Source organism: Mus caroli, unplaced genomic scaffold (genome assembly GCF_978045245.1).
Source record: "Mus caroli unplaced genomic scaffold, Mus_caroli_1 scaffold_10, whole genome shotgun sequence".
Lineage (NCBI taxonomy): Eukaryota > Metazoa > Chordata > Mammalia > Rodentia > Muridae > Mus > Mus caroli.
This window is the reverse complement of record NW_028227265.1, coordinates 6,530,432-6,552,957: the sequence shown is the minus strand read 5'-3', so window position 1 is coordinate 6,552,957 and position 22,526 is coordinate 6,530,432. Positions and strand designations below refer to the sequence as shown.

At 50.8% G+C, this 22,526-nt stretch overlaps 1 protein-coding gene across 2 annotated transcripts in view; it reads right to left on the bottom strand.

Moving 5' to 3' along the window:
* Window positions 1-22,526, bottom strand: part of Ankrd11 (ankyrin repeat domain 11) — a 150,550-nt gene that overhangs the window by 4,262 nt on the left and 123,762 nt on the right. Inside the window, exons 4-10 of one of the 2 annotated variants that reach the window (XM_029480582.2) lie at window positions 20,612-20,750; window positions 12,812-12,908; window positions 12,202-12,372; window positions 11,827-12,030; window positions 10,785-10,927; window positions 8,726-8,873; window positions 1,804-8,315 (exon numbers count right to left, since the gene is read on the bottom strand). In XM_029480582.2, coding sequence (XP_029336442.2) covers window positions 1,804-8,315; window positions 8,726-8,873; window positions 10,785-10,927; window positions 11,827-12,030; window positions 12,202-12,372; window positions 12,812-12,908; window positions 20,612-20,638 — 7,302 coding nt within the window. In that variant the 5' untranslated portion in view covers window positions 20,639-20,750. The remainder of the gene's footprint in view (window positions 1-1,803; window positions 8,316-8,725; window positions 8,874-10,784; window positions 10,928-11,826; window positions 12,031-12,201; window positions 12,373-12,811; window positions 12,909-20,611; window positions 20,751-22,526) is intronic. The other variant, XM_021171028.3, reaches the window with a different exon arrangement.

The window sequence follows — 22,526 nt, the reverse complement described above, 5'->3', positions numbered from 1 at the left end:
GTACCCACCTATGCCAAAGGAGCACTGTGGGAGCGTGGGAATCCTGAGTGAACAGGGTGCATTCAGTCGAGGTGTGCATGTAGAATCCTGAACCAAGGCTGGATGTCTTGGGGTGAGGGTGCGGGCTAGACAACCACGATTGGTTAAAGCAATGAGGGGAACCTACCCATCGTAGCCCTATGGCCCCGTGGAAGTGTCTCCCAGGGCAAGAGACAATGAGGCAGAGGAGAGGACATGTCTGCGGTGCCTAGCAGGAGTCAGGTTCATATGGAGTCAGACTTCAAAGGCAGACACAGAGAGGTGGGTTGAACTGTGTAAACCACTTTTGTTGTCTTTATCACTATGCATCAGAGGAGGAACATGCAGCGGTGGGGCAGGGCGGGGCAGGGCAGCACTTGTAGCTTCCCTGTGAAGCAGGAGAGGGAAGCTCAAAGAGAAGTGACAACACACACAGGCACACAGGAAATTTCATCCTTAGAGGTGCTGGAGACAAAGCAGGAAAGCCTGGGCAGCAGGCAGTGCTACAGAGTGACTGTGGCAGGCAGGACCCACCTGAGGTTTGAATATCTCACAGGCTTTTCACTAAGGTTCAGCAGGAAGGCCCGGAGAGCAGCCTCCCTCCCAGTGGCCCACATGGCAGAACTCTCACCCTACATGGCAGGCAAGGATGATGCCTGAGGAGGCTTGGGAGGCTCTGAGGCTCATCCCTAACAGCTCACATAGACTCTGTGCTTAGGCCAGCAAGATGGCTCAGCAGGTAAAGGCACCTGACACCAAACCTACCAACTAGGGCAGGAGTGTTCACAGGCCTCACCTGTCACATGGCTCAATTTGCCTGTCCTCCAAGACAAGTTCCTAGTGGGGCAAGGAGGCAAGGCATCTTCAGGGCAGACCAGGCAGGACACTGACCTATCACAGGGAGAAGTACTTAGTCCAGGAGCAGAGTGTGGGAGGAGACTGCGTGCTCCTGTGGCTGCTGACCTAGTGAAGCCAGTCCCGAGTCTTGCCTGCTTCACTCAAGGGTGTGTTGAGACTGTGGGGAGGCACACAGAGCACTGACTCTGTTATTATTTTGGGCTCTTTGGGATGTAATAGGGTAGGCAACAAAGCTTGGGTCTGCCTGGCACTGCATGTCAGAATTCCAGGTAGGGGAGATTCTGGGATCAAACTAGCTGTGTCGATATGTTCCAAGGTGAACCAAATGAGCCCCACCCTCCTTTACCCACGTGTGTATTCTCTGCCTAGGCAGAGGTCAGCATTGCTGTTCCCTTGGACAAACCCTTACACTGTAGCATGATGGCGAGTCTCTCCAAGTCAGGAAGGCACAAACAAGGGAGCTGGCTACAAAATCCAGCTGTGTAGAAAAGGAAGCTGTTTGCAGTGAGGTGAAAAGGGATTCCTATGTGGCTGTGTGAAAGAAAAGGCCAGTTCTGAAGTCCGAGGAGAAGGTCAGAGGAAGTCGTTTGTATGGTCAAGCGGGATGTGCTATGTATGAGACAACCCTGCTGTAGGGATTAAGGACAGCCCTGACAGCAGCCACTGAAGGAGTGGAGGCTTCAGACCCAAGAACCATGCCAGGTGAAGGTGGGAGCGGGGAGGGAGACAAGGCAGCTGAGGGCCTTTCATTGTGAAAGAGGAGAAAAAAAGCCAGCGGGAAAAGTGCAGAGACCACCGGGGTTGGAGGAGGGTGTGCATAACGAAGGGCTAGCTAGAGGAACTGACCCTCAAACAGGACAAGAGTGCCACTGCCTCCTGACCACACTGCTCTCTGCTCATTACTGCCCTGCTTCCGGGTGCACTCACCACAGGGATGTGCAGCCTGCTGAGGGGCTTGCCGTCCAGGAGGTAGGACCCCGTGTAGGTGACATACTCCGCGTAGCACTGGGGTGCCTGCGGCGTGATGCAGCAGAGGATCTTTCGCTTCTCTTCGATCTTCTTCCGGATTTGAAGGTACTCAAAGTAGGGATTGGACCTGTCACTGTGGTAGGGCTCAATGGCATCCAGTTTTATGGCATCCACAATGGCTGCCAGCGTCTGCTGGATAACCTCCCGAGTCTGCTGTGTGGATGTGTTCAGCTGCTGCTGCAGCTGCTGACTAGACCGTTGGAAGCGCCGCTTGCGGGGATGTTGGGCCTGGGCATCTTCCTCCTCAGAGGCACGACCCTTGGCTCTAGAGGCTGGGGTGGGCATTGGGTCCTTCTCTGCTGCAGGTATGCCCTGCTTGCTCTGGCTGGCCAGCATCTGGGCACGGTTCCTGGTCATACGCTGAGGAACCTCTTCCACCTTGGGGGCCTTAGGGACCTCAGACGTAGGCTTGGGCTCTGGGTCTGTGGCTTCTGGTTGAACGTTGCCTGGGGGCCCCTCGGCCGCAGCCACAACACAGGAGGCCTCTGCACTGTTGTGTGCCTGTGCCAAGCCGTCGGTGGTGGGCCCATCGGGTGCACAGCAGGGAGCGGCAGAAGGGCCTTCAGTCTCAGCCTCTTCAGCCACACCTCCCGGAGGCTGCTGTTGAGGGGGACTGGGTGCTGGCACCAAATTGGAGATTGAGGCTTCAGGGGCACTGTTGTCTGCCAGGACCTCTGTTTCCACTGTAGCTTCTAGAACCACATCGAGCTTTGGCTCCTCTGAGGGCTCAGGCTCTGTGGAGAGCTGAGGTGACGCTTCCTGAGGCGGTGGGGCTGGTGGCTCCTCAGCTGCTGGGGCAGGGACATCCCCTCCGCCGAGAACCCCCGTGGGGCCTGGAGGGCTCTCCGCCGGAGCAACAGGACTGGCCTCTGCAGCTTCTGCCTCAACATCTGAAGCATCTTTGGCCTGGAGAGGAAGCTCTGGCAGTGAGAAGGGCCCCAGGTCGAGGTCATCCTCAGGGCTGGTGAAGGCTTCATGCCATGAGACTGGTTCCACCTGGCTGAGGGTAGATATGCTAGGATTGCTGTCTAGGAAGTTGCTCTCCAGGGGTCCCAGAGCCTCTACCTGAGCCACAGCAGTAACACCCGTAGGTTCAGGGGCTGTGTCCAGGGGTGCATCTGCGTGTGACTTGCAGTTGCTGAAAAACGATTCCAGCCTAGCAGGAGCAGCGTAAGGAGCAGCCCCTTCTGCAGCAGAGATGGCCACTGGGATTGCTCCTGTCCCACCATCTTTGACTTCTTCTAGGGCTGGCTCAGGGGCCGGCAAAGGGTAAGATCCTGGAGAGACAGGATAGGTGGGCTCTGCAGCACTGTAGGGTCCTGGGGTGGTGGAATGGAGGGATTCTCCAGGGCAGAAATGTTTCGGGGATTCTGCAAACCTCTGTGGAGACTTTAGCATAAGCTCAGAGCCAACAGGCCAGCTGACAGGGTTTTCAGAGGCACTGGCAATAAGGGAGGAGGAAGACAGGCCCTGCTCAGCAGAGGTGTGTGTCCACTCAACAGGTTCCTCCGTGATGACTGTGGTGAAGGGACCCTCATCCAGAGGCTCCAGATAGCTGGGTTCCGGGGGGAGGATGGCAGCTGTGGCCTGCTGGTCCTCTGTGGCATCCAGAGGTAGGCCTAGATCTGAGGGCAGGGCCCCTTCAATGGCTGGGGTCAGCAGTTCACCTCTAGGGGAAGGGGAAGACTTTGGTGGTAGGTTGGAGAAGACACTGTCTGGGGGTGGTGTGGCACTGACCACAGCTGTTGGTGGACAGTGTAGCGTGTCCACCTTGGGCGAGGGGATACCATAGTCTGGGGAGTAGTAGCCAGGGGACAGGCAGGCAAACTTTTCTGCAGGAACGGGTGGCAGAGGAGGTTTCTCTTCCAGCAAGTGCTGTACTGGGGAGTCAAAACTCGAGGGCGCAGGGACACTCTGCTGCCTGAACAGCTTGTCCCCGGCACTGAACTCCTCCTCCGGTGTCCTTCTGATATCCACAGATATCGAGCGATAAAGGTTTGTGGAGATAGGCCTGGTGGGTGTCTGGCCTGCTGTGTTTTCTGAGACCACACTGGAAGCCACAGAAAACCTGTCAAAAAAGGGCGGCGAGCAGGCGCTGGTGGACGCGGTGGAGACGGGCATCGAGTGCTGTGAGTCCGTGCAGTCGAACACCAGGTCGGGGTAATCGTCAGCACTGCAGGACGGGGTTCTGGGAGTGTGCATCACCTCTTCATAGCTGGGGCATGACACAACTGAGGTGGGCGTGGGCACCCCAGTGGGTCGGCTCTGCTCAGTGCGGGGTGAAGCAGGGAGGACCTCCTTCAGGGGCTGTCCAGACAGCCAGTCTTTGGACTCTGTACCCGGTCCAGAGTGTGGCTTGCTTTCACCCGTGGGCAGCGTGGGAGCCGGCTCCTTGACCTTTTTGTCCAGCCCCAGAGCCTTCTTGGAAGGAAAGTCCAGGCTCTTCTTGCGCCCGTCCTCCGTGGGCTTCTTCTCTTTGAGCTTGGGGTCCCCAGACCGATGCCGCATCTTCTCCATCTGCTTCATGCGCTCCTTGTGTCGCTTGTGCCGCTCCTCAATCTCGAGGTCTTTCTGGGACAGCATCCTCTCAAAACTTGTCATCATGAGGTCACCGTCTCCCAGGAGCTTCTCCCGGGGTCTGCTGTCTTTCTTGCCCGAGTCTCTGGATGGCACAAGTTTGTCGTTCCCGTTGCTCATCTTTATGGAGTCGCCCTTTTCTCGCTCTGTGTTCTCCTTGAACTTCTCCTTCAGCTTGGTCTCGCTGAGTTTCAGGCTTTCCTCCCTGGACTTCTCCTTGAAGGAGTTGGGAGGGTTGTCTTTGGCTGCAGGCTTTGGCTCGTCCTTGTGGTGTCTCAGGAAGCCGTCCACATGCTTGTCCCTGTGTCTCTCCTTCTCCTCCCTCCATCTCTCCCTGTGCTTCTCTCTCTTCTTCTTCTCCTTTAAGATGCTGATGGCACTCGAGCCGTACGGCTTTAACTCCTTCTCTATCCTCTTGGCAGGCTCTCGTTCAGGATCACTCCTGTCTTTCTTTTCCGAGGAGAACAACTCAATGGCCTTATCCAGCTCCTCCTCCACGTCAGCCTTTGTGGGGTAAGAAACCCCGTAAGTCTCTGCATCCAGGAAGTCTTTCTCAAACTGGCTGGCGTCCTTCCTGACGCTGCTGCTGCTGTCCTTGTAGTCTTCGCTCTTCTCCTTCTTCTCTGCCTTTTCTTTCTTGGCTCTCTCACGCTCGTGGCTTTTCTTAGAGGAGGAAGAGGAATGCCGATGCCTCTCCTTCTCCCTCAGTTTCTCGGAGAGGCAGGTACTGTCCCTGGCCTTGTCCTCTGCTGGGGGCTCAGAGAAGGAGACTTCCAGGAGCGTGCTCAGGCTGGGCTCCTGGCTGTGGTCCGCAAAGCTGTCCGAGGAGACCTCGCTGATCTTGTCATTGGAGTCCTCCCGGTAGTCGTGCAGAGCCTCTTCCTCCAGCTTCTCCAGCAGGCTCTTCTCCACATCGGGGCCTCGGGAAGGCTTCCTCTCCCTCTCGCGGGAGTGCTCCTTCTCTGGCTTCTCCTTGTGTTTACTCTTCGCCTTGTCCTCGACACCGTGCTTCTTGTCTACCTTTTCGGGGAGCTTCTGTTTGTTCTTCTTTTCTTGGGCAGAGTCAGCTGAGGGTCGCTCTTTCCTGTCCTTGTATCTCTCTGCACACTCCTTATCTTTCTTTTCTTTGTGCTTCTCAAAGATCTTTTCCATTTTTTCCTTCTTGTCCTTTCCTCCTTCCGAAGCTCCTCTGTCCTTCTTCTTTTCCTTGGGCTCTTTGTCTCTTGGCTTCTCTGTGTGCTGCCGGTCAGAAGAGGACTTCCGGTGCCTGTCCGAGGGGTGTTCTCGTCCATCCTCCTTCTCTGGGAGGCCATCCACTCGCTGGGTGTCGCTGGCCTCTGCGGCCTTGAAGCTGCTGGCCACGCACTCGTCCTTCTCGTCCTCGCTCTCATCTGTGAAAATGTCTGCGATGTACCAGCTCTTCTCCTTCCCCTTCCTGTCATCCTTTCTCTCTGAGAAGTCTTCTGAGATGATGCTAGAGAACACCTTCTCCTTCTTCTCTCTCAGCTGGTCAAAGGATGCTTTTCTGTCTTTGCTGTGCGTGTCTTTATGCTTTTCCTTGCCATCTTTCTTCTCTTTAAAGCATTTTTCAAATTCTTTGTCTTTCTGACACTTGTCGAGGGTGGACTTGTCACTTCTCTCCCTCTCGCTGGACTTCTCCTTGTACTTCTCTGCCCTGCCCTTTTCCTTCCTTTCCTTTTCCAGGGCATCCTTTTTCTCCTTTTCCCGCACTGCATGGGGCCGTTCCCAGGGCTCCAGGTTCTTGGGGAAGTCACAGTCTGACTTGTCCTTGAAGGTGCTCTCGAACCCACACTCCTTTAGGTCCTCCCTGTGCACTTCTTCAGACCGAATCCGCCCATCCCTCCTGTCCCGGCCCCCTTCTGCAGACTCTCGCCTTTTCTTGTCTTTCTCAGAGAGATAGCTGGGGATGCTTTTATGCTTTTCCGTTTGGTCTCTCCTTTTCTCAGAATTCTTGTCTAGACAGTCCCTGTCTCTCTTTCGGAAGAAAGAGTCTCTGAAATCTCGCTTCTCCCGGATTTTGCTGTCGCGCTTCTTTTCCTTACTGTCTTCTTTGACAGTTTCCAGGATAAGTTTGGCCACTGAGTCACCCTTGATGTCTCTATAGTCTGTCACTGAGTCCCAGCTGTCCTCTCCTTTGAAATCAAAAGAGGAATCAGACAGGTCAGAAAACCACCTCTCTTGTTGGTCATCAGAGAGGCTGAACTTGGTGTCCTCATGGTCCAGAAACTGACTTTTGTTACAATAGTCATCGAAAGCAGCGTCCTCCCTGTACAGCTTTTCCTTTTTGAGTTTCTCTTTGTCCTCTTTGAAGGCCTTCTCCTTCTCCTTGGAGATCTTGTCCTCTTTCATGTCATTCTTCTTTTCGAGTTTGGAAGGTCGGTCTTTGGACTTTTTCTTCCTTTCCTCTTTGTACAGTCTGAGCTTTTCTTCCTTCGGGGACTTGTCCTTCGTGGCCCTCTCCCTCTCTGCTTTGCTGGCACGGTCTTTGTCTTCCCGGAAGGCTCTGCTCAGGTCTTTGTTCGCATCCTTGATTCTCTTCAGCACCTTCTCGTCCTTAAAGAGCCACTCCTTATCCTCCGGCTTCATCTTACCAAGTTTATCTTCTTTCTTAAAATGCTCTCTGTCGTGTTTCAATGCCTTCAGCTTACTCTCAGTGGAGATGTCATTCTCTAAAAGGATGGCCTTATCTGACTTTTGCTTGGAGTCCTCATATTCGTAGGTAAAGCTTTTCAGTTTAAGTTCTTGGCTGACGGAACATTGTCCCTTCTCCTTGTTTTTGTGTTTGTGTTTCGTTTTGTGTTTTTTGACTACTTTTCCTTCCTTGTCTAGCTTGGGGACAGCGCCATCCGTACAGGAGTGGAAGGAGCTTCGCTTCTCTGACGGCGCGCTCTGCAGGACACCCCTTTTTCGGTGTTCCTGCTTCCTTCTTGTAGGCTTCAGAGATTCCACACTAGAGCCCTCGGAGGAGCAGTCAGACTCACTGGTCAGTCCCGTCCTTGAGGAGTCTGACAAAGAACTCACCTCAGACCAGGCCGGAGAAGAAATGGCTTTCCAATTGTCAGTGCGCCAGTGCTTCGTGTGCTGGTCGGCGTGGCTGGAGCCGTGCTTCTGGGCCACAGCGCTCCCATGAGATGAGGTGGAGGAGGCAGACAGTGAGCTGAACAGGGAAGGGTCCTTCAGCACCAGCGGGGACCCCTTGAGGCAGCCTGAGCTCCCCACAGAGTCCCCGTCGTCCTCCTCGCTCTCTGAGGACTCACTTTCTGACCCAGAGGAACAGAACTTGTCACTCCTCTTTCCAAACCGAACTTCTTTCCCCTTTGTTTCTTTTTTTCGCTTCTTTTTCAATTTATTCTTTTCTTTTTGCTGCCTAGAACTAGAAGACTCTCGTGCCTTACTACCAGGTAGCATTGTGTGTGCTGACAGCCTCAGTTTCTCTCCAGCCCCTATGGAAACGCTCACGTCCTCCTCATCGGATGTGTCTGACAGGATGCGATGGGCTGCCTTCTTTGGTGCAAGCGTGTTGTTTTTTGAGTAGCTCTTCACTTCCATCTTGGGTATGGAAATGAAGCTGTTGGCCTTAGCCTCCTTCCTGTAGTCTTTCTTCAGCAGGTGCTTGTCGTCCACCGGGGGGACCCTGTCCTGCTCGTCGTCCTCATCAAACTCGTACTCATCCTTGACGGGGGTCACAGTCTTCTGGGGCTCTGGGTTCTTAGCCTTAAGCTTGAGGCCTTTCTCAAACTCAGAGTCTGTGTTATTGCCATCGACGGAGCTGGAAGGTGCAAATGAGGGGGCGTCCTCTTCTTCTGAGCTCTCTGTTGGGAACAGGAAGGGAGATGTCAGGCGGAACAGCATCATTCTCCTACCGTCAGTTAAAGATGCTCTGCACCTGTGGTGGGAGCATGGGTGCCCAGGAAGGGAAGCTGGACGGCTCTGCTTCTGAAGAAGCACTTGACTTAGTCACATCTGAGGCCAACCACAGGCAGAAGGAACCCACAAGGCTGGGATCTCAGCAGACAGAGTACAGGCATCTTGGCAGTGAGGTACCCTGGCAGAACTCCTGTATCTGGAAGTTCCTGAAGGCGCCAGCCAGCCACCTGAGGAGGCTTGTAGACCCTGTGCTGCAATCTGCAGGGGAATACCATATGTAGACACTGCACGGTGCTGGCGAGGGCCAGGCAGCACAGAGCCCCGCCCACCCGCTGTGGTTGCTGGACTGGCTTACCAGTAGAGCTCTCCTCACTGGAAGTGTATGTGCCTTTGCCTAACAGGAGGTTCACCATCGTTGGCGAATTGGCTACTTTCAACGGTGTCTCGCCTTTTCTGTTGCTTTGTTGAGGATTTCCGCCATACCGTAACAACAACTTCACCACCTACAAAACATTAACGTTGATATTAACAGACTGTTTGAGAAATCCTGTTACCCTGCCATGCCTGTAGGAGGCCCCCTGTTGCGGGGGCTACATGTAGAGCCATAAGTGTCTAGCAGGGCTCTGTGCCTTTGTGAGGGACTGCACAGGGCGGGTCCCCTTGACAAGCAGGTCACGTCCAGTTCTCTCCTGCTCTTCCCCAATCTTCTCTCGAGCTCCCCTTCCCAAGAGAGAGCTGGGCAGCAGCACAGCCCCCAAAGTGGGGCCCAGAGGGGGCTGGGGTGGGAAACAGAGAAAACAAAGACCACAATTCTGTAAGCTGCTTTATTTATTTTCATTTACATTAGAAAATAAGATAGCTCCTTCCTTGCTTGATTTTACATGCATAAAGGTGGTTACATGGGTGACAGAAACATTCAAGGTGACATTTCAACAGCTCTATTCAGTCATTTATCGGCATACGCCTGAAACAGTAACTCACTCTACTCCAGTGCAAACATCCAGTCTCCATCTATCCTCAACTTCAGGTCAAGCTTTAACACATCCTCTTGTCACTCACAAACTGTTTCCAGCTCAAGGTATCATCACCATCAAGAGTTTTTAGCGCATGTGACTCTCTACTGATGCTGTAACAAATCACACAGCCTGCCTCAGAGTCGAGGGAATCAGTCTCGCTGGCTTGGCTTACATCACGGCGCAGATAAAGCTGGCTCGTTCCTTCAGTGTGTGGGCTGTTGTCAGAATTTGGTTCCTGCAGTGCTGGGACCAAAGACCTATTCCTGCTGTCTGTCGTTAGCGGTCGGTACCTTCTGTGACTTTCTCCTAAGGCCAGAAATACAGGCCATGTTTCTACCCAGCCTACTATCTTTCTGTCTCCTTTTATCTACTTCTTCTATCCAGGAAGAGAGACTTTCAAAAGCTGCCTTTAGTACTATACCATATATCTCTCCTGAGAGGCCACTGTTCCTCTGCTCAGCTTACTGTGTTCCTATAGTTGTGAAACTTTACATACTTAGAGAAAAACGTGAAAACTCATGGATGTATGAAGACTTAGTGGCTCTTCCCTCCCAGTTTTATCACTACCCACCTTCCATGGTGTTCTTTTACAAGTCTCAGACATCACATAGACCCTTTCAGAACGTTTTTCTAAAAGGGCTCTTAAACACTAGCAAGCAAATGAACCATCATGTCATCATCTCCACATTAAATCTAAAAATGTAATGTGTGTATGTATGTATGTATGTATGTATGTATGTATATGTCTGTATGCTGTGCACCACTGGCTTCTTGAGAGCTGTAGGTTCTGGCACAACCAGGCAGGAGCTGCTTGCTGCACTATTAACTTGGGCAGATGTCCCCATTCTTACCAAGCTTACTGTTCTTCAGTTATTAGCTAATGAATCCACTTCTGCAACCCATTCTCTTGTAAGAAGAGCTATGTCTGGCATATCTTAGGGGTTTCCTTCCTGCTGTGGACCTACTGGAAGCCCCTTCCCTAAGAGAGAAGTCTTGCCCACCACAGTAATCTAGTCTTGACTATGCCGACTCTCCACCCGAGACTCTGGATTGACCTTCTGGGTAGGCTCAGTAGCTGTGAGAACAGGGGCCCAGTAGCAACTCATGCAGTCAGCAGAGCCGGCACTGCACAGTCACTACAGTGCTGTTTGCGAGTTATCAAAACCCAGGTTATCTGGGTACTGGCCTAGGGCAGAAGCAACAGCTAGGTCTTAAGTCTGGAGAGGGGACTGGGTGGGGTGAGGGGCAACAGGGGACAGCAACGATGACAACACAAAGCTCACTTCCCAGTCTCAGAAAATGTGAAAACTAGCTAGGACAGAGAAACATGAAGCTGTAGAATATAGTCCAGAAGTTAAGGAGAGAGCAGCCACTGGAGGACTGCAGGGAGATGCCAACCTTGTAGTGCCCGTTGTTGGCGGCATCGTGCAAAGGTGTGTCATCGTCCAGGCCCTTGGTGTTCACCTCTGCGCCAGCGGCCAACAGTTGCTTGGCGACGTCGTAATAGCCCCGGTTACACGCCTCGTGCAGTGCAGTCCAGCCTGCAGACAGAAACTTGGGGTATTTGTTATGTAATCCCTGAAAGCTTCACCCCTGCCTCAACTGTGGTGAAGGACAGAGGATGTGTGCTGCTCTCCCTACGGAGCAGCCAGCTAGGCAATTACCTTACACCCCGAGAAGGCATCTCTTTAAAACAATTGTGGCGCTTTGCATAATGAACATCTAGCCTGCTAACTTTGCAGATTTAAAATTGAAATTAAAATGTTGAAATAATTATACTTGGGCAGAAAATTTGTGCACAGGTTAACTAACAGTCAGAAAATGAAAATTGTTTTAAACTAATGTGCTTTATTAGGCAGAATCAAACAATCATGAACTAGGCAGCAGGGAAGTTGAGTTTGACTGAATCCTCCTCACCCTCCTCTCTCAGACAGAATTTCAGACACGTGTATGATGTATTCTGGTCACATCCCCAGCCCTTTGGCCTCCAGTGGCCACTGCACTGTGAATACATGGTTCTCCTGGTGTTCTGCACCATGGTGGGGGAGAACATTTCAAAAGGCAGCCAAGTGCCCTAATCACAAAACCACCCAATGTTAAGTTAAGAGCCTTGTACTGTCTACACATCTAGGGAGGCGGCTCCATTTATCCCGGGTCCAGCTCTGTAGGAAGCAGCAAGTGCTTAGTCTGCAGCAGAGTGGCCTCTGCGGACACTTAGATCACTGGCCCAAGGCCTCCAGACCTTGTGGTACACACATGGAAGGAACCCCCCCCCCCCCAATAAGAAAAAGATCCTGAAATACTTTTCCAGAGACTAATTTAGTGGCAAGTCGTACTGTGTTGTGTGGCTGTCAGTCAGCACAGAAGCAAGCATACTCACAAACACACTTCCTCCTATGTTCTGGGGCCCACCCTAGCGCGGAGCTCGGCCCAGACCTACCTGCAAAGTCCTTGACGTTTACGTCCGCGCCCTCACTGATGAGTTCCTTGATGCGCCGGGCATCACCTCGGATAGCTGCTCGGTGCAGGCGGGTCTCTCCGCGTTCATTTCTCTTGTTCACCTTATCTTTGGTTTTTGAGGCAGAGTTGGGGGTCCCCTTCTGACACACTGTAGACTGGGAAGGGTGCTTTGGTGTTGTGTCTACTGCAGGCCAAGGAGGAAACAGGCCGGGCGTTACAGAAGGCAGCTTTGTTCCATGGGAACCTCAAGACCCAACCATTTTCGTTATGGAAAGGGGATCCACACAGGACTACTGCCGAGTATAGCCACTCTCTCCCCATCCAAGGAACCAACCAGTGAAGTGCCCATGCTCACCCGGACTATTTGCAGACTCCTCAGCAGTCATCTGCATGAGCAGAGCCACCTGCTGACGCTCAGAGAGAGGGTATCCAGCTCGGATCCCAGACAGCCCCATGCCGAACAACAGCCCGGACTTCCGGGCAACAGGCTCCTTCTTGATCCTCTTCCGCTCGGGACCCTGCTTCTCTGTGTGGCAGGTGAGGGAGAAAGGGAGGGGAGACTTCATGCCCAATCCTCAAAGCATTAGTTACAGAGCCCTTCATTCCACCCAACGCTTACAGAGCAACAAGGAAGGCCTATGAGGGGAAGTGACCGTGCTGCGAGCACTGGCAGCACCCCACTCTGTGAGCAGTAGCTGTGAGACACACAGTGTAATACCCTGTTGTCAGCCCATCAGATAAGTCTCCGTCTCCATCAACCACTTGCTCCTACAGGCGCCACACACAAAGGCAGTAGGATGGTTCAACATCACTGGCCTGGCCCACATGGGACAGGTCACTATTATTAGTCGTGTCTGCAGTTAAACTCCTTCCCAGCCCTCCTCCAAACAAACAGTGCACATATAAAATGGCAGACACAGTTTAATATATGTAAATAAATCAAGGCCAACTTGTCAGTACTGTACCTTTCTTCTTGCTTCTAGGAACCTCCATTTCATGCCATGGTGCTTCGAGGACCGTACCAGCCTTGCAGTACCACAACATGGACTGAGCTGGAGGCATCTAAAGGCATCAACACAGAGCACTAACAAGAACGATGTAACAGCTCAGCTGTTCCATCTTAAACGCTCCTAACAGGCAGGTCCTGGGCGCCTCTGACCACTGACAAATGGCCTGCCAACCTCTACTGAAGGCCGTGCTGCTGCTCGTTAGAGGTGGGGTATGGAGAAAGACGCCCCCAGAGTCCTTGACCTGGGAACACAAAGGCTCTCACTTTGAATCCTGCCTCGCTGCACCTGTCTTGTGGGTGGAGCTCGGCTAAGAGGGATTCAAGGTTCCCCAGGCCACAGGGTACAAGTTACATAGCCTGGGGATGGTACCTGTAGGACTTGTCTTCCTTTCCAGTCAAGAAACCCTCTGCAGGAATGAACTGGCTTCTGAAAACAGTGTCTGCCTGCCTCTAGAGCAGGTGACAACTCTAAGAAAGCAGCCTATGTGACCACATGATGGAGACTTCCTCAGCTCTGTCAGTTCTTGTCCCTCTCTTCAGGCCCCAAACCTCCAACACCTTACTACCAAGTGTTCTGACAGACTGTTAGCTCTTTACAAGTATGTCAAGACTGCTTTCTTAAAAACTAAATTCATGACTTGGTGACTTAGAAGATTTTTAATGTTATAAGCCTGTAGGCGGTGACATGCGCCTGTTTAACAATTCATGGTAAAACTCCCCCAAAACACTTTAGGCCACAGCAGCTAGTTTTAAATAAGCCATGATATATAAATATGAGAAAATTAAAAAAATAATAATAATGAGAACAGAGTCTCAGAAGCCATGCCACTCTCAGAAAGACTACGCACAGTATGACACACTCCTGCCAATTACATTTGCTACTTACACTAACAATTCCAAGAGACAGCCAAGGGTCAGCTCTGCTTCTGTGCCGTTGTGGTTGGCACAGTGCGGGTTAGTGTGTCTTCATAGCATAGAGCACACTGTTTATTTTTATAAAGTTTGGCACTATAGTGAGTCTCCAACCCTGCCAACTAAGTTAGAGGTGGCATCTTTGTTTTGTTTGTTTAAAACAGTTTCATATAGCCCAGGCTGTAACGCCTACATCCTGCCTCTGCCCCCAAAAGGGCCAGCATTATACACACGCATGACATACTGACATGCTTGGTTTTTGTTTGAGACAGTGTCTTACCATGCAGCCCGGACTAACCTTGAATTCACTATGTAGGCCAGGCTAACTTTGAACTACAGAAATGGGCCTGCCTCTGCCTCCTGAGATTAAAGGCGTTTGCTACCATGCCAGGCCACATACTTGTTATTCTAAAGATAACAAAGGAACCTCATAGAAAGGTAGCAGACAGGCAGTCGGAGGCACATGGACTCTAGCAGTCATTCAGAGGCTCAAGGCTGAGCCACTACCTTGAGCAGCACACAAGACCTGCTTGCTCATCCTGCAGAACAGCTACTGCCGGGCTCGGGCTTGGGCTCAACCAGGGAGGACGTTACCTCCTCTTAAAGATGCTCAGGGACAGGCAACACCAAAAAACTCGCTCTGCTCCCCTCCCACTGAACAGCAACTTCTCACACAGCCGAACAGCTTAAACGTTATCTGAATAACGTTGTCTAAATGGGACTGGGTGGCAAGAGTTATGAAATGGGCTTCTCAAGTCTCTTCACTGCAACAACTGGCACGCACAACTGTCCGATTTCACTCCCCAGTCTCAAAGTCCGGCAAACCTGAGTGCTTAGCAGACTGAGGTACTCTATCAGGCTTCTGGGTAAAAGGAGGGCACCAGTCCAAAACCGTCTGAGCTGCCTGACATGGGCCTGTACCCCTCAAAGTGGGGTACAGAGATGCTAAAAAGAGGGTGACTCAGCTCCACACCCACTGTTACAGTTACATACTGTCTGCTACACCGCAAAGTAGACCACTGAGAGCTCCAAGGTGACACTCAGTCTATGGCACAGTTGAATGACTGGCAGGTAGGGTCACAGCTATACTGGAGCCCACAGCAGGGAGAGCTGTCAAACTGGATCCAACAGTCTCTAACCCTTTAAAACTGTGCTGTTTAGTTTTTGCTTTGGGTACAGCCCAAGGGCTGAGAACAGGAGAGGGATGGACACACAGAGACAGGGAATTTGCTGCACTCTGCTTTTCTGCAGGATCTTCCTCTGCACCCACACGTCTCATGCCAGATCTCTGAGGTAAGACAGTTGTGGTTTATCACTCAGCACCGCCCTTCACCTGGCACTGCTGGTGTGGCTTGCAGGAGGGTGGACACAGCTGCACTGGCAGCCTGTTCTGACGGCGTCCATGGAGGAAAGGCAGCAAGGACAGAGCATGCTTTCCCGGGAACAGATTCCTTGATCGAAAGGGCAACAGATCCAGCACCAGCTCCTGGCTGCTGGGGTGCCAGAGGCCTAGGACTCTGCCAGTGCTCTTCAATGATGTCTTTCTGCTCACAGTACAGCAAATGCTCACACCGATTCCTACTCTTCTCTGGCCTCAAACTCAGAAATCTGCCTGCCTCTGCCTCCTGAGTGCTGGGATTAAAGGTGTGCGCCACCACATCTGGCTTTTTTTTTAAAAAATATACACTGTAGCTGTCTCTAGACACACCAAGAGAAGGCATCAGATCTCATTACATGTGGTTGCTGGGAATTGAACTCAGGATCTCTGGAAGAGCAAGCAGTCAATGTTCTTAACTGCTGAGTCATCTCTCCAGCCCTGGCCACTGTATTTTTAATTTTACTGATAATTTTCATTTTACTAGTTTTCACTCTGTCCATATCAGAGTGGTGTTCTAAGGCTATCCCTTGCAGAACCTTTTGGAACAGCTTTGTCTCCTGTAGTCTGTAATCCTGACGAAGGAGTTCTGGCATCCAGGAACCTGGGTAATGGCCTTACTTTTGCTCTTCTTGGGGGCCAGAAACCTATGGTGCCGCCAGTGTCTATGGACGCAGAGACCCAGCCCTGCTAGAGGAAGAACAGGTTCCAGCCCTCTGAATTGTTTTAGGATCTACCAGCCAACCCTGCAGTCTTTAAACAGAGACTGCCTTTTATAGACAAAAGGTCCTAAAGACAGGCACTGTGCAGGGTCTGAGGCTAACTCCAGGGCCTGTCACCTGACTGAGACAATGCACTTGTGTTCACGTCACAGTGTGAGGTTGTTCTTGGTTGTTTCTAATTCTAGGGTTTTTTCAACAAGATCACTTTTTACAAGTACAGAAATTGTAACTCTTATGGGCCCTCAGAATCCAGAAGCGAGTATGGTCTTGATTCTGCTCTTGATTCATGGTGGTATTTTAAACAACAGTAAATTCCTTGCAGGTGCCAGTGAAACTCTCCAGGGACAGTTTCCCATCATTCCTACCAGGAACAAGTACAGTGAACGCCATAACAGATCCCAAACAACCCTTCCCAGTCAAACGTCTGACCGAGTCTTGGAATCTAGAGTAACTTAGCTACAGTATTTCTGGTCACCACGTCCCAATCCTAGCACGGCAGGTGGAGTTCAACAGAGTGCTCTTCTCAGCAGCTGAGCATGCAGCGCCCTCAGTGAGCAACAGTGGTGACTGCAAACTGCACTCCTGACTTACTGGTATCTTTTTGTTTTATTTTTAAGGCAGCCATAACTAAGAAAGCCTGTGCTGAGATGCATGACCCTCTCAGCTATGCACGGTGGCCTTCTAGACCTTGTTCCTCCTTCTGAGAAATGGACTGATCACCTGTAGCACGGCAGTGAGGCCAGACTCGAGAAAACAATGACTTGGCTTCTATGACCTCTGCAGGTCGTTTCCCAATTTCTAACTAAGGGGAACACTGGTTCTCACTGCACACTGCTCTCCCAGGACCGCATGAGTCCAGAAGAACACAAGTGATGTGAGCGTCTCAATCCAGACAACAGGCAGGCAGCACGATCCACAAGCTGCCCCTTACTCACTATGCAATGCATGCTAAAGATTGAAAAACACAGAAATAGAAATCCAGGCATGCACTGAGGCCTGGGAACAGAAGCCCCTCACAGATGAGGCAGGAGTAGCACAGGCAAGGGCTCACAGCCCTCAGTGTGGGGCTGGAGCACACTACCGGGCTCCTATACTCGCACGTCTGTCACTCCTCCTCTTGTCTTCCTTAAGACTCTGCTGTGCTCTAACCCCAAACACTTTTCACATTGGCCAATTTTGATGTCTCATTGCTATAAATGCTAAATAATAGTCCTGGAGCCTTCGTATCAAGTAGATATATTACTTTGTTCTGGTTTGCCCACCAGACCAACTGCCTCTGAATTATGGAAAATACACAATTTGAAACTGAAATCCTTTCCTTGCTAGTCCACAGTCTTCCTTGTGAAGAAAAAAATGGACAGGGCAAATGGCTGAGAAATATACCAGACCAACCACCAAGTCCATGAAGCATTTTATTTGGCTCTGGTTGTTCACAAGCAGTCACACTGTGGTTATTAGGCTAGTCTCAGGATGCCACGGGCAATCTGAAGGTTCTCCCCACCCTTTCCCTGCCACGCCCTAGCCTGTGAGTCAGTGACTTGGCAGACAGATGCACTCTGCTTTCTCACTTGCCATGGTCTAGCATCTGCCAATATGCAGCCCAGAGTTACACGATCTAGTGAGCAAGGGGACAGAAGAGCCTCATTAGCGTGTGTGTACATGTATACACACACACGTGCACATACACACGAACACACAGCCTCTTACACCAAGCATTCCGAGTCCCATATAGCCAATGGCAAGAGAATCCCTCAGTTTTTCCTCTCCCACAGAAGAACTGAGGGATCAAGCCCCAAGGAATGAACTCTTCGGTGGATGTCTAAGACTCATGAGTCGATCGATTGCTGTACAAACCCTGGAAAAGAGGCTTGCTCAAAGGCACAGCAATGGAAAAAAGTCTTAATTCTCTCCCTTCTTCCAAGGAAGCAGTGCTACTGGGAATAGTCCGTTTTGACTTCGTATGCAATGGGGCAGGTGGATTCTATGTGAGCCCTAGAAAGGTAGGTAGGGGTAATTTATAGATTTTTAAATTAGTGGAAAAATTTTCAACATAGAGGCCAAATTTTAAGCAAATCACGTAATTCCATAACGAAGGCTTTTTTTTTTTTTTTAAAAGTAGGCCTAGGTCATAGAATCTGCTTGCTTCCCACGCTCCAGGATCAAAAGGTGGTGATATCATCACACAGGCCACGGGAGAACTCTATCGTGAGACCAGACCGAGAGGGGGAGCCTTTCCTCACCAGGTGATGTGTGTGGTCAATACCAAAGACCTGGTCTAGAAGAGGCCCTGAGGGAGTGGGGATGGTCTTAGTCTGAGATGAGGGCACCGGCTCAGACAACCAGGTCTGTTATGTTCCAGTCTTGCCAGTGCCACAGGGGGTCAGGACATGCTCCTGGGCATCATGATAGCAGGCATGTTCCATCTTGAGGTCTATGTGAACACCTACAGCATCTAGCTGCGGCATAAGCATCACAACAATGATTATCAGCCTTGGGAGGGCAAGCTGACTCACAACAGACAAAACTGTACTGTTCTTGGCAGGATGCCCTCAGTCCTGACTAAGCACTGGGGAAGCCGCACCTCCAGTGGGCTGGGCCATTTGCAGCAAGGTCTGGGAAACAGGAAAAGTTTGTATGGTTTGGTCATTTAAGGCCAGCCAGCTTCTTGCCACTTGAGGGCACAGTAAAGTACGCTCACTATTTGCTACTAGGAACCCTGACTGGGGTGAGGGTGGGAGGGTACCCCTTGTGTTACTGGGATAGACTGCATTTGTCATCAAGGATGAGTGCTAAACTGTACATTATCAGCAGAGGGCGCTGGAGGGACACTGGAGGGTCAGGAAAGGATAAGCTGTTGGCCTAGGGCGCTGCAAGCATTTGTCTGTAAAAACCTTTCAAAGCTAGGAGGTGCCTTAGTATGACTGAGTCACAGACCTCCAGGGAGGTCTGGCAACCCTATCAAGATGACCAGAGAGGTCCTATCTTGGTCACTATTTCATCAAGTTAAAAATATCAGCACTTTTCCAGCTTCTAGAACTCTGAGCCAAAATAAACCTCTTTATTACACAGGGGGGAAATATCAATCCCACAATTCTTTGCTCACCCATTCTGATTATTCTCCATCCTGAATGAGGTGGTGGGGCCACTGCAGAAGCCCCTGCAGACAAGATGTTTGCCACCCAATCCATCATACCTCATTTGTAAGCCAGCACTGCATCTTTGGGTAGGAGAATAATACCCAGTACTACCTCAGGCATCCAGATCACCAATGTATAGAAGAGAAAGATTATAAATGTGTGTGTGTGTTTGTGTGTGTGCGCGCAGAACCCAACGGATGAAGACAAACCAATACTTCCAGTACTTAGGAGATGAATGCAAAAGGATCCAGAGGTGGCCAGCCTGAGAAAACTCAAAAACCCCATCTCCAGGTATAGAGATGCCTAAGGCTGGACGTCTTAAACAACACCAACAGTAGAGAGTTTGCACATGGGCTTTGGGTTCCATTTCCTAAATGAATGAAGGAATAGGAAATAGGTGGATTCGGTCTTCACTGGAGCTAACAGACCAGACTCACAAACGTTATAAAGTCAGCCGCTGATAGGACAGTAGACACAGGGCTGGCCACTCACCCGTCTCTATTTTTGTCTATAGTTCAGTCTTTCCTGAAAACACTACCTGCCAAAGCTGAGCCTGTGCCTGCCTCAGGTCAGGCGTGAACATCGGCAGTTCGATATTCACCAACAGCGAAGGCTGAAGGACAATCTAGAGTGCAGTGGTGCAGAGCCTCACAGAGGCCTCCACAGATGGACAGACTTCCCTCCACCACCAAACAGGAGTCAGAACACTCTCCTGAGCAACACAAGGACCGCCACTTGCCTTCGTAATCCCTACAAACACTGTTAAAACGCGCGTGCGCGCACACACACACACACACACAGACACACACACACACATTCAGGTTTGCTGAGGTCTTCTGGTTGTGTCCTGATGAGCTCACAGTACTGTGTTGTCCCTCCACTCCAGCACTATGGCAGAACAGAGGTGTAGGGAAGCCTGCTATCCACGTGTCCACCATAAGCACCCACACACTTCTGCTTTTCCTTACAAGTATCTGTGACAGAGGGTGCGACATCCATGTAAGTCTTTACAAACCTCCCACCCGGAGACATCAGCAGCCTCATCTCAATGTACTCAGTATCCCCGCCTCAGTGCTAGGAGATAAGAGACATAAAACCCAGTGCTTCACCCCAGGCTTCTCTGCTATTTGTGTTCTACTGCCCCAGAGGCCTTAAAAGGGGGGAGGAGAAAAGAGTGCGGTAAGAAATGACCAGTAGAGTGGAGTCCTGTCTGCATCATCAAATTCAGAAGGATATGCAAGCCAGTAGCAGACACCGGGGTTCTCCTTGAGCAGCCCAAGACAGAATCAGACTGGGAATATATACAATGAAAGGTGCTAACCCCAACCCGCATATGCTCCTGTTCTGCATTCTTAGGAAGACTGCACCAGCTGCCTCCATTTCAGGTTCTCCCTGGGTTCTGCCTGCCACAAATCCATGTGCCCTGGGAGCTGTGGGAAACCATCTTTGCTCTATATGAACTTCTGCATACCCAGGGTGTGGGAAGCCATCACCTAGAGGCCTGCTGTCTCTTGCCCTTACTGTTATAACTCTGGGTTGCACTGTACAGACTGGTGCAATAGCCTCAGCAAGACTCCTCCATGGATACAGTGTTAAACCCAGTCTGGTACCTGTGTCCGAGTCTTTCTGCTCTCCATTGGCCCCCACGGTGAAGGGCAGCTTCCGCTTGGTGGCTCGTTCTCTCACCTCCTTCCCTCCATCACTGCGGTCCAGCTTTGGAGTCTTGGTTAGAGAAACTTTATCTTTATCCTACAAAAGAGAGTGATGCTTTCAGTTATCATTTCCGGATTAAATCCTCAAGTCAAGTCATGACTTTATGTGCCAAAGAAAACAAACATTTTACTGGGGCGATTAACAGCCCCTCCTGTTCTAGGACACATGTGTTCCCAAGGACTAAAAGGCTTGACTGTGACTGCTCCTCCTCTAGCTAGGGTTGCTCTCTGCCTCATCCTCCTACCATGGGGACGGTACTGTTGATGAGGAGCACTGAACTCTCCCTACAAGTCAGAACTAAACTCCACAACAGAACTGCATAGAGTGCTGGCAGACTTTAAAGGTGCAAATCATATTGTCCAAGGGTTAAGGCCCTGAACAACCACAAACCCCCTGCCCACCAAGACTGGGTAAGTTGCAGCTTTGTTCTGATTCAGAACATGGGCCTACTGGCTGCTCCTGGTGATAGATACCCCCTGCTTGTACATTCTATTCCATCCCAGGCCTGAGATATTGTAAGGTGGCATGTCTGTAGGTAAGAGAAATGAGGGTCTCTCCCTTAGGGGTAATAACCTAAGTGTGTTTGTTTAAAGTGAAATGGAAGTTGCATGTGTGTCACTAAAAGTTTCACATTTTAAAAACATACATAAAAACTCGCAGCTCCTTGCCTAGCTAACTAAGCACAGCGTTGTAGTTCGGCTAAAATAGTGTACAAAGGCTCAGTGCTTCTGTACAGCCGAGGAGTGTGCTAGCAACAGGTGGCCATGATGATCCTCTGAAAGTGACATTGACGCCTCCACACAAACAAAACCTAGATAAAACCAGATGGGGGGGAGGAGCACACCAGCCTCTTTATCCAGAATACATTAGAGTTCAACGCAGAATGGATGAGTGCTTAAGCAGGCTGTGGTGTGTGCCTGCCTTTAATCCCAGTGCTTAGGAGGCACAAACAGGCAGATCTCTGAGTTCAAGGCCGGCCTGGACTACAAAACCGAGTTCCAGGGCAGTCAGGACTGTTCAGGACAAAGAAACCCTGTCTTGACTGCCACCCTTCCACCCCCAATACAAATATGTTCTTGAAAGTGAATGTAGACACAAAACTTTGTTCTGCAACTGGGAAAAGACAGCATGGTTCAAGCTCTCTCCACTGTAAAATGATAACTGAAGTGAGACCAACTGTAAACGCTACAGAATGACCACTTCATAAATTAGAATACCTTGAGCATTAAGTTAAGCCAAGCTTAATCAACACATGCCATAAAGACGGTCAAGGTGGAAACGCCATGATACCTAAGGCAGTCCTGGCCCCATGCACCTGTGCATTGAGCTGTGCACAGAGCAAAGCTTGCCTGAATCCACGATCTACAGAGAGCTGAGAGGAGAAACGAAGCTGTAACTCCCACCCACCAGGGACTCTGTAACGGCAAACAACTCTACCAGACACCAGCAACGCAGATGTGTGAACCAAGCAGCTCACCCTCCCCAAGATATTATCCTTGGAGACTCAATGTGGCACCGTCCTGTCCCCACCTTATAGTAAGTATTCCAATCAGAGAGCGCATAACTCCTCCAGCTGCAAAGCAACCCGAGTTTCAACAGGTTCCTTGAGTGTTCATGGAAACTCACGGATCAGTTCTTACCAAAGACCTGTAAGGACTTCAGTGGTAATATGCCAAATTTATATATCCCTAAAGACAATTTCCTGATGGATGCAGTTATTTAGGTCTTCCTAATAGCTCAGCAATTTTCACATCCTTTAACAAATAATTTGTTGAGATCTGTCTACCCCTTACTTTTGAGTGTGTCTCCAAG